At 42.3% G+C, this 12,109-nt stretch overlaps 1 protein-coding gene across 4 annotated transcripts in view; it reads right to left on the bottom strand.

Moving 5' to 3' along the window:
- The window catches only part of CFAP20DC (CFAP20 domain containing), a 223,321-nt gene extending 211,465 nt beyond the window's left edge, over positions 1-11,856 (bottom strand). For 3 of the 4 annotated variants that reach the window (XM_079794556.1, XM_079794558.1, XM_079794555.1), the window contains exons 1-3: positions 11,623-11,856; positions 8,996-9,085; positions 5,965-6,058 (exon numbers count right to left, since the gene is read on the bottom strand). In XM_079794556.1, coding sequence (XP_079650682.1) covers positions 5,965-6,058; positions 8,996-9,085; positions 11,623-11,643 — 205 coding nt within the window. In that variant the 5' untranslated portion in view covers positions 11,644-11,856. Of the gene's footprint in view, positions 1-5,960; positions 6,059-8,995; positions 9,086-11,622 lie in introns of those variants that run through there. The other variant, XM_079794557.1, reaches the window with a different exon arrangement.
- Between the last annotated feature and the right edge of the window lie 253 nt (positions 11,857-12,109).

A 12,109-nucleotide genomic window follows, 5' to 3' on the forward strand; every position in this document is an offset into this window, starting at 1 on the left:
GGACCTTGAAGGCCATTTGAAAGGTATAGGTCATTCTAAAATCAATGGGAAGCCACTCATATATTCACTAATTTATTCAACAAAGTTACTGGATGTCTACTGTGGTGCCAGGCACTGTTTTAGGTGAACAAAATAGACTAAATTTCTGTGCTGGTGGCAGTTACTTTCTGGTAATGGTGAGAAAAATAAATAAATAAATAGCATGTTAAATGGTAGTAAGAGCTATTGGAAGAAGCAGAGAATGGTAAAAACGATCAAAAGTGCAGGAAGGATCTAAAGCATAGGTCAGGGTTAAGGCCTGAAGAAGGGGAGTCTGGGAAAATGAAGCTCTAGACCAGAGAATCAGGAAGAAAACTAGCAGTGGGCATCCTGGAAGATGAATGAAGAAAATATATCAAGGAAGAGGGTGTCAACCTGGTCAAATTCTGCTGAGATGATAAGCAAAATGAGGGCTGAGAACTGGCCAATGGATTCAGGAATACAGAGATCACTAGTGACTCTGACAAGAGCACTATCAGTAGAGTGATAAGGTCAGTGCCATTGAAAGGTTTTAAACAGAGGAATTCATAATGAGATTTATTTTAAAAAGAATATCAAAGTAAGGGCAGGGGAAGGTTTGGGGAGCACCTCATAAATATGACTTCACCCTCCAGAGCAGCTGATACTTGGGTTAACACAGGGCTTCCGGGATGCTGGTCCCCATACATGCCACTGGGCTCAGACACCACAGGCAGAGAAAAAATGGTTTCAAAGCTGAGCCTCACACAGAAAGTCCCAGTCCCATAGGGGCATCCTATATAATAAAATCCTAATATGCAAATCAACCGAATGATGGAATGACTGGTAGAACGACTGGTCGCTATGATGTGCACTGACTACCAGTGGGCAGATGCTCAACACAGGAGCTGCCCCCAGCCGATAGGCCTCAGGCCAGCCAAGGTGGGTGCCCCACCCATTGCCCCGCAGAGGGAGGCGACCGGCAGTAGTGGCGGGGGGGGGGGGGGGCAAGCTGGCGGCGTCAGGCCGGCCAAGGCAGGTGCCAGTGGGGGGAGGGAGGCCTTCCCTGATTGCCCCGCTGTTTGCCCCACAAATTGGCCTGATCACCAGCCAGGCCTAAGGACTCTATCCATGCACAAATTTTGTGCATCGGGCCCCTAGTCTATATAACAAGTACCAGGGTGAAGAGCAGGGTGGACTTACTTATTTATCTGGCTAGTAATTTACTCAAGTCTCCTTATCAAGGGAAGCTGGTTACATTTAGAAATTATAACCTAAATTGTTATAGTTTCTTTATGTGACAAATTTAACATACTTATTAAACACCAATTTTATACAATACACTAAATAGGGGTATAAAATAGATGATGCAAGATTCCTACACTGGAGAAGTGCACAATCTAATAATTGATATCACTTTATTTGATAAGTAAAAATAAACAAAGCAAAACCAAAAAAACTTTGACATATTGAGAGATACTTAAGTGTAATTCAGAAATAGTACTATTTAAAATGAAAACTTAAACATACTTAATTTCATTATTAAACTTTCTTCAGAAGCACCTAATAGAGAAGGAAACATATAATGGGGTATCTAATTTCAAATCTGTATAAATAAAGTGAATGTTTACTCTTAAAATAGAAATACATAATGGTAACTGAACTAAATTTAGAAATAGTAATTGAAAGCCAATTCTCTATTCAAGGCATGCCTTTTAATTTAAATTTAACTATAACAACTTCACACAGAAGGTCATTTTATACAAGCAAAAGTAAGTATAAAGTTGTTATAAAAAATTACAAATAATCTTAAAGGCATTAGTACAAAAATTAAAAATAATTAATCTTACGGACTGTATAAACTGTTTCATTTGTTACAGTGTTGCACATCCTATAGAAGAGCCAGATTAATTTTTAATTACAGGGCATTGTACAAAAAAACACATTAAAAGATTCTTCCATTTCTTCCAATTAGAACTATCTTCTTTCCATTTAAAAAGCAATTATAACAAGTTAAAAATTCCTAAAATAATTTTTTTAGATAAAAGTAGGAAAAGAAAGGGGGTAGAGGGATTAAGAAAAAACTAAAAAAGAAAAAAAAAAGTAGGAAAGGGAACTTGTCTTTAGACACTGAACCTTTGGTAGAGAAATTTTTCAGAGCCAACTGAGAAAGTTTACAAGGAGTGGTTTGATTTTGTCAATAATATGATTATGTACATCGATGCTGAGGGCATCACATGGAGTATAGGCCAACAATAAGAAAAACAACAACAAAAGAACACTGGATTACATTAAGACATGTTTCTGCAAATCAAATGTATCTCTCTCACAAAGACAATATCCTTAAAAAAGATGGAACATGTCTCATGTAAGAATAACTTACAGTTTCAGACACATTTCCCTGGCTCATCTTAGATTATCTCATTTATACGTATACATTTTTGTAAAAATGAAAAAAACTCTTATTTAAAAAAAAGGAACCGTGAGGAAATCATGATTTGTAAAATTATAGTAAATTAATAAAATTTATTTTAACAATGATTATTCCTTCTCTTCGAGGTTCTGCTTTTTATTTTATTTTAGGAAGAAACACTGGCAAACCATTTTAAAGTTAATCATCTTCCATCTATAATCTATGGCTTGGCTTATATCTCAGAAATCTAAAATATGCATGTAGTAGCTTGAAATGGTAGATAAAGCACAGAGTCTATGAAAATAAATGATGAATATAAAAAATAACTGGCTACTTATATTTACTAAATTACCTAAAATCTATGGTTAAAACATAGGACAAAGTTGATGAAAATCTGATTAATCATTTTGAAAAATTCTATTTCTTAAATCACATCAGTTTACTCAAAGCCTAATTTGGTGGCAGAGCCTCAGATTTTAACCCATTTTGCCATTAACTGGGCTTCTGATCCTAAATGTAGGTGATCTCTCAGTGTTTCTTCTGCTTTAGAATGCTGACTCTAATTTCCAAAGTAAGAAAGAATTGAAATCTACTCCTTGGGCTTTTGTTAAAGCACATGTTAATATCTATATTTATTAGATACTAGAGGCCCAGTGCACGAAATTCGTGCACGGAGGGGGTTGTCCCTCAGCCCAGCCTGCACCCTCTCCAATCTGGGACCCCTCAAGGGATGTCCGACTGCCCGTTTAGGCCCGATCCCGGTGGGCAGTCGGACATCCCTCTCACAATCCAGGACTGCTGGCTCCCAACTGCTTGCCTGCTTGCCTTCCTGATTGCCCCTAACCGCTTCTGCCTGCCAGCCTGATCACCCCCTAACCACTCTGCTGCCAGCCTGTTTGCCCCCAACTTCCCTCCTCTGCCGGCCTGGTTACCCCTAACTGCCCTCTCCTGCAGGGTTGATCACCTCCAACTGCCCTCCCTTGCAGGCCTAGTCCTTCTCAATTGCCCTCCCTTGCAGGCCGGGTGCCTCCCAACTGCCCTCTCCTGCTGGCCATCTTGTGGTGGCCATCTTGTGTCCACATGGGGGCAGGATCTTTGACCACATGGGGGCAGCTATATTGTGTGTTGCAGTGATGGTCAATCTCCATAGTACTCTTTTATTAGATAGAATAGAGGCCTGGTACAGGGGTGGGGGCCAGCTGGTTTGCCCTGAAGGGCGTCCCGGATCAGGTGGGGGTTCCCTTGGGGTGTGGGGCGGCCTGAGCAAGGGGCCTGTAGTGGTTTGCAGGCGGGCCATGCCCCCTGGCAACGCAAGCAGAGGCCCTGGTATCTGGAATTTTTTTTCCTTCTACAATTGAAACTTTGTAGCCTGGAGCGGAGCCAAGCCTGGGGCTCCCTCCGAGGCCGGTAGCCATTTGAGTTGGGGTTATAATTGAAACTTTGTTGCCTTAAGCGGGTGGGCCCGGCCAGGGTGTGCAGAAAGCTTTGCTTCCCCTGTTGCCGGCGGCAACCCTGGCCTGCTCTCTCAAGCTCCATTCTGCCGCCATTTATTTGAATTTGTTTCCCTTCTATAACTGAAACCTTGTAGCTTGAGTGGAGGCTTAGGCCTGGCAAGGGCAGGCGGAAAGCTTGGCTTCCTCTGTTACCTAGGAAACCTTGCTCTCTGTGGCTGTAGCCATCTTGGTTTGGGTTAATTTGTATGCTCGCTCTGATTGGATGGTGGGCGTGGCTTGTGGGTGTGTCGGAGGTATGGTCAATTTGCATATTTGCCTATTATTAGATAGGATTAATATTTTTAAAGGTATATAAGTTGATATGTCACTAAATAGTGCCTTCTATTATATTTTACACTAGAAGCCCGGAGCACGAAATTCGTGCACGGCGGGGGGGTTGTCCCTCAGCCCAGCCTGCATCCTCTCCAATCTGGGACCCCTCAAGGGATGTCCGACTGCCCGTTTAGGCCCGATCGGGCCTAAACGGGCAGTCGGACATCCCTCTCACAATCCAGGACTGCTGGCTCCCAACTGATCACCTGCCTGCCTTCCTGATTGCCCCTAACCGCTTCTGCCTGCCAGCCTGATCACCCCCTAACCACTCCGCTGCCAGCCTGGTTGATGCTTAACTGCCCCCCTGCCAGCCTGTTTGCCCCCAACTTCCCTCCTCTGCCAGCCTGGTCACCCCTAACTGCCCTCTCCTGCAGGGTTGGTCACCTCCAACTGCCCTCCCTTGCAAGCCTGGTCCCTCTCAACTGCCTTCCCTTGCAGGCCTGGTCCCTCATAACTGCCCTCCCTTGCAGGCCGGGTGCCTCCCAAATGCCCTCCCCTGCTGGCCATCTTGTAGTGGCCATCTTGTGTCCACATGGGGGCAGGATCTTTGACCACATGGGGGCAGCTATATTGTGTGTTGCAGTGATGATCAATCTGCATATTACTCTTTTATTAGATAGGATAGAGGCCTGGTGCACGGGTGGGGACCAGCTGGTTTGCCCTGAAGGGTGTCCCAGATCAGGGTGGGGGTTCCCTTGGGGCGTGGGGCGGCCTGAGTGAGGGGCCTGTGGTGGTTTGCAGGCCAGCCACGCACCCTGGCGACCCAAGAGGAGGCCCTGGTATCTGGAATTTATTTTCCTTCTACAATTGAAACTTTGTATCCTGGAGCGGAGCCAAGCCTGCTGTTCCCTCTGGGGCGGCAGCCATTTCTGTGGCAGTTAATTCACCTTCTACAATTGAAACTTTGTAGCCTTAAGCGGGTGAGCCCGGCCAGGGTGTGCGGAAAGCTTTGCTTTCCCTGTTGCCGCCGGCAACCCTGGCCGGCTCTCTCAAGCTCCATTCTGCCGCCATTTGTTTGAATTTGTTTACCTTCTATAATTGAAACTTTGTAGCTTGAGTGGAGGCTTAGGCCTGCAACGGCTATGGAAAGCTTGGCTTGCTCTGTTACCTGGGAAACCTTGCTCTCTGTGGTGTAGCAATCTTGGATTGGGGTTAATTTGCATACTCGCCCTGATTGGCTGGTGGGCGTGGCTTGGCTGGTGGGCATGGCTTATGTAGCAGAGTGATGGTTAATTTGCATATTACCATTTTATTATAGAGGATAATTGTTCTCTAACAAATTAATTTCCTATAATTTAGAAACTCCTGAGTTTATTTCAAAGCTTAGTCTTAACTACCTGATTTCTTGATAAGGAACCAACCTCAGTGTGCTTATCTATAGAAGAGCTACAGTGAGGATTAAAAGTGTTAAATGTGAAATGCTTAGGAAGTCATAGGCACATAGTAAATGCTCAATAAATACCATTACTATTACAACTAATGGTTATTAAATAATTTTTAAATCTTAAAAATACTGGTAGATTTCTAGTAAACAGTGAAGCAGAATATTAAAACAACAACAAAAAAAAAAAAAACACCTGGCATAAGGTTACTTTCTAAATTAAAAAAAAATCCTATCACTTCATGTCAACAGATGCCAGTAAGAGTCAAATTAATGTATGTGTACGAGATTTAAAGGCATAATTTCAAGCACCAAATGTTAAGTTTCAAGATTAAAAACTTACTTACGGATTTGCTTATTCTCCTTTGGTAACTGAATTTTGTTTGTCTGGCTGCTGCCTTCCAGGACAAACACAAAACTTTTCACTTCTTTATCAAACTCCTATAGAACAAAAATGAAAGCAATGGTAATTGAAAAGTATTTTGTTTGGTTTCTATTATAAAATTGGAGCTGAAAACTCACAGGAAACAAGTCCCAGATTCAAATGACTTAAAAGTAGACTTAGGCCTTGATACTCTCACCCTAAGACTTGCTGCGAACTGGAATACAGAAGCCACACTAAGCCACTTGGCAAATTCTCTATTATATCAAGTAGGCACTCTTCCTCCAAATGATAAAAAGTTCTCCAAGTTTAGGGATTCTCAAGTAACTAATTTTGAGTTTCCAGAGTCTATTTCTCTTCCTCTCCTTCAATCTGTGTGTTTCTGTCTAGCAGCACAAGCTGATATCACGTCCTGTTCCAGTATAATAAATCATCTAACCTATGTTGCATCCAGTCTGAAAGCTCCTTGCATGGCTCATACAGAATTAATCATTGCCTTTTTTTAAAAAAAAAATAGTGCTCCAACTTGAAGTTCCATATCATTTACTTAAAATCAGTACAAATACTAGTGCTACAGTTAATGAAAGTGATCTAAAAAACTAAGTTTGGAGAAACAGAAAAACAAACACACACAAAAACATGAATCAAAGTGGTAATGTAAATGGTTATATTTTTATGGACCAAATTCCCAATCTTTGAGTATAAAAGATCTTTTTCACATTAAAATATTTCACAGGTCCTCCCACTCTCCCATTTTGTATTAAGAAATGCATTGTATCTAATAGCTACTAAGAAATAAGTAACATTTTAATAAATTTATATTATACCCATCACAATAGCATCTCCTATATATTTGTAGGGGTTTTTAAATCTTTATTTTTTTAAGTAAATCTTTATGTTGAAAGTATTACATATGTTCTCCCTTTGCCCCCCATTGACCCCTTCTAGCCCACCCCAGCCCCTCACCCTAGGCCTTCACCACCCTGTTGTCTGTGTCCATGGATTATATATATACTAATATGCATAAAAGTTCTTTATTTGATCTCTTCCCATCCACCCACCCACCCACCTCCGCCTTCCCTCTGAGATTCATTAGTCTGTTCCATGCTTCTATGTTTCTGGATCTATTTTGTTCATTAGTTTATTTTGTTCATTAGATTCCATATATGAATGAGATCATGTGATACTTGTCTTTCTCCTGTGTATTTGAAATGCATTTACATACATCTAGTATATTATTTATTCCACAAGTTGAACATATACGTAAAACCTTTCACCAGTTCACCAAAATCTTCAACGTGGTCCATAAGTCCTTGCGTAGTCTGATCTCTGCCCAGTTTCTCCAACCCCATCTCCTATCTTGCACTCTCTCCTGGTCTGCATCCTGGCCTTAGTAGCCTTCTTGCAGTTTCCTAAAAATCTAAGCTCTCTTCTGACACAGGACTTTGTGCATGCTTTTCCCTTTGCCTGAAATACTCTGCTTTCCACCAGCCCCACCCAGTGCCTAGTTAGCTCTTAGAGATCAAATGTCATTTCCTTGGGAAGGCTTTAATTTCCCTGCTATATACCCTCACAGCATCATTTATCTCTCATTCATAGTAAGAGCTGTATAATTGTAAGCAAGTTGCTTACCCTCTCCATGCCACAGTCTATAAAAGGGGCAAGGCTAGTGTACAGATTACATATGTAATGAATTGATGCTATGCTTGGTGAACAGTAAGCACTCAATTAATAGTAGTTTTAAAAAGTTACCCATAGAACTGAGTCCTTAGAAAGGCATTTTTCTCTCCAGTATACAGGAGAGAAGAGAAAAAGAAGATAGGGATGGATATAGGTTTTTACATCTAGTGGCAGCAAGCTGAGGTAGTTCCTACCTGATGGCATTGGTTTTTCCAGTGAAATGGGGTGTGGTCTGGTGAGTGAGTGAGGAGGACCTACCTGGGTGTGGACTGGGGATGGGGATAGGGAGTTGGTGGCTGGAAACCTGAAGAAAATTGAGAAAATTATTTTAAAGACTAAGAGAACTTGCTGGGATATTCAGGATAAATTTATAGCATCATCAATCTAAGAGGCTGTAGATATTTTCTCCAAAGGTACCGAGAAGCCGGATGCAGACAGATAACTGGGAATTCAGAAAGGGTCAGCGTTTGCTAGGCAGGCATGATGAAAGGACAAGAAGCAAGGGCATTCAAGGTCTTGACCAGGCTGTGACTGAAATCATGGACTATGGATTCTGGGCTAGAGAGAAAAGGAAGTGAAGACAGAGAAAATATAGAAATAAAACTAAACACTGGGGAAAGTAGAATGTCCTAAAAGTCTCAATTAGGTTGAAGAACAAATATAGTGGGAATAACTGGGCAAGCAGCCTTAAGAACTGAAATCGGGGCCAGAAGGCATGTCGTGATATCCCACTTAGTAAGTTTCAGAGTCCCTGCAGTTTATGGTGATGAGGTACAGGGCATGGCAGAGGGCATGCACACCAAAGTAGAGTGGGATAGGTAATTAGAAATGAAGAATTCAAGAAAATGAGTCCCTTGCCAGGAAGCTCAGTGGGTTAGTGTGTCATCCCCATACACCAAGGGTACAGGTTTGATCCCCAGTCAGAGCACATACAAGAATCAATTGAATGCATAAATAAGTGGATCAACAAACTGATGTTTCTTTCTCTCTCTCTCTCTAAAAAGCAATCAATAAGTAAAAACTTAAAATTAAAAGAAACTGAGAAGCTAAGGGTTTGGAGAGATTTTCCTCACAGATACTGAAGTCACTTGAAACGGCAGAACTTGGTGTTCAGAGAAGGGCTGTGAGCTGCATGCCTAAATCTTAAACAAGTGAGGAGTGATGTCTGGGAGGATGCAGCCCACAATGTCATGAAAAGATTTTGGAGTGAATGAACAGGAAAAACAGTTCTAAAATCTGATTGAGCCCTTTTTGTAATAAACAGTCACTCTCAATTTCTTTCCAAGTTTTAGGTGGCTCTAATTTCTCACACTTACTTTCCAAATCACAGATGGACTTCCAAGGATCTTCCACTTTGCTCCAGGATTTTTTCCCTGAGCACTAAAGATTTCAACAAATGCACCTCCCTAGAAAACAAAAACGAAGTATTTACATTAAAGTGAAAGACAATGCTAAGGAGAAGATACTATCCATCATATAGCCTACAACCACTGTTCAGGCTTCTGTCAGGTAAGTAGATCTGGGAGAAAACATGATCCTACTCTATACCTAGATTGTATCTAGCAACAGCAGTTCTGATTTGAGTCACCTCTGATCAATAGAAATTGTAAGAAATTTTTTAAAGCAGGATAAACATTAAATGAATTGTGCCATACAACCTTATGATATCTTAGTGTTAGGTTCATTTATTTGACATGTATAGATCATGCTTACAAAACATGTTATTCAACCCAGACTAATAAATTCTGATAATTATCTTTTTAGTCATACTGGCCTGAGCTCCAATATCAGCTTTGCCATTTATTAACTACCTGACCTTGGAGTTATTTAACTTCTTGATTCTTCACCTGTAAAATGGATTGTTGGATTACACAGGATAGTAAATATAAACCATCAAGCACAATACCTTGCACATAGCAAAGCTCAATAGTGCCAGCAATAACTGTTCAAAAAAGGGCATGTTAATAATTTAGTCTGGTCGATAAAAAAGTTTGGGAGGGAGTGAGGAAAAGAATGATTCTTATTTTGAGCATTCCTGTAACTCTTTTCATACAGGGTGGGCAAAAGTAGGTTTATAGTTGTTCATATGGAAAACAATACAAAATTAATATTAATACAAAAGTAAATGATTTTGTATACTCACAACTATAAACCTACTTTTGCCCTACCCCATATATTTAATACAAATTAATTTAGAGATTTATAAAATCTGTACAAGCCCCTGGCCAGGAGCTCAGTTGGTTAGAGTGTTGTCCAGATATGCCAAGGTTGTGGGTTTGATTCTTTGTCAGGGCACACACAAGAATCAACCAATGAATGCATGAATGGGTTGAGCAACGAGTCAATGTTTCTCTCTCTCACTCTCTCCCCTACTCTCTCTAAAAAAAAAAAATCAATAAAAATTTTTTTCTTAATCTGTACAAGGAAAATAGAGAACCTTATCTGTAGATATGCTGTGTTCCCTACAGTATACCTGAAAACATGGAAGGATGCTTATGTAAAAACACCACACACATTACTGAATTTCCATGTCCTTTAATTATGAAGGAGAGGAATTAAACAAGATGATTATCTCTTAAGAAGCGTTTATTACAAGAAACTGAGAATCTGAAATAAAGACTAATTATGGTTTTCTTTTATTGACTCTGAATAATAAGCAGCATATGAGCAAGTCTGTCTGATTTTTGTAAAGAATTTCCAACTTTTAATTTTTCTCAATACTATATTTTTGTTTTTGAGTTTTAACACATAATCACTTAAGACATTTAATTTCTCCTTCCTTAGGCATTTTATGTGCAAACTGTGTATGGATAGAATTACTATAGCTTCTGGAGACAGGTCATATTTCACTATGAATTTTAAATGAGGCAGCTTTTACTTATTTTAAGAAAAATCCTTATACCTTGGCGAGATAGAAAACACTGCCACTCCCCGTTTCTTTTTCTCCTGTTTTCCAAGTTTCCCACAGGAGTATGCTTTTTTTTTTTTTTTTAACAATGTATTTTACCTCTATTAAGTGAAACTCTTTAAAATCGTTCTAATAATTGGAGTAGAAGAAAACGGCAAAATACTCTCGCGGCACTCATAAGAAGGCAGGTAGTGTTTGCTGAAAAGGCAGAAGCATCAAAGAGTTGGAGACCAGTGGAGGACTGTGGAATGGAAAACAGATTGTAGATAGAGAGTGCGACCTCTGGTAGAGGTCGGGAGGGGGAAGGAAAAGCAGGGAGGGAGAAGCCAGTGAAGTGAGGAAAGCAGGTCAGGCATTGAGATACTCGAGGATCCTCAAGGTGACTGAGGAAGACCCAGAACCAGTTTCTCCCCCGTTATCTTTGGACCACTTGCATCGGCCTGAACTGGGGGGGCGGGTAACTGGCCCCATCTACAGAGATTCTGATTCACTAGATCTGGGGTGAGGGTCAGTAACTGGACCTGGGGTGAGGGTCAGGGACCCTGCAGTGTTTACAAGTTCTCCCTAAGTGATCCTTCTATGCCCCAGTGTTTAAGAGAAACTGAACCCGTTTTGGAGAGAATAGCCTATGGCCAAAGCTTATTTTCTTTCTGGGTGTAAGCCATTCACGGGCACATTCATTCATTCACTCTCTTCTGCATAGCTCGCTACACAGTGTGAGTGCCCAAGGCGCATTTATGGGCCCGGATTCAGGAGTCTGGTTGGGGTTTAAGATCTGTATTTTAGTTAGAATCTCTGGGGTTCCAGACACCTCGAGAAGCACTGCGCTGGAGACTTGAACAAAGTCAGATCCTGCGTCCAGACGTTTGCTGCTTTCTTTTTGCATCAAGACCACTCATCCATTAATTTCTTCTTACCCCGAAAAAAGACTGTATGATGGGAGGCTGGGGGAAGCTCTGCCCTCATCCCAGCAGGCGCTACCTCACCCTAGAGGAGAAAGCTGTATCGACAGGTTGGAGACAGTTTGGGGGTTACCTGATACTCATTTTTGAACATTCCCGCAGGGGGGCCAGGGCTTGGGGGACACGGAGTTCAGGGCTTCCAGCGAGCAGCGCGACCCAGACGGCTGAAAGTCGGCGGCAGGGAAGGGCTTCGTGGTTGGCCCGAGTCGGCCAGGGTCTTCCCGGCCGCAGGTCAGCTCCACCTCGGGCCCCCGACCCGCACCATCGCGGCCCCGCCTCCGGGGAGCCCGAGGTGGGAGGGCACAGCTGCCTGGGCGGACCCTGGGAGTGATTGTGTGCGTAACCTACGTGGCGGGGCGCCTGCGAGCTACAGACAACCGCCCACTCGCCGGGAGAGGGAGGCACGCTCCGCGGGCGCTCCGCCCGGTTGCCGCCGGGTCCGCCCGGAAAAGGGCGCTGAGCGGCGCCAACACCCCGGCCGCGCCCATTGGCTCTCAGCAGGCGCCTGCGCGTTGCGCTGTATGGGCTTCTAGCCAACGGGCACGTGAAGCTACGTAGTG

Source organism: Cnephaeus nilssonii (assembly GCF_951640355.1).
Source record: "Cnephaeus nilssonii genome assembly, chromosome: 17".
NCBI lineage: Eukaryota > Metazoa > Chordata > Mammalia > Chiroptera > Vespertilionidae > Cnephaeus > Cnephaeus nilssonii.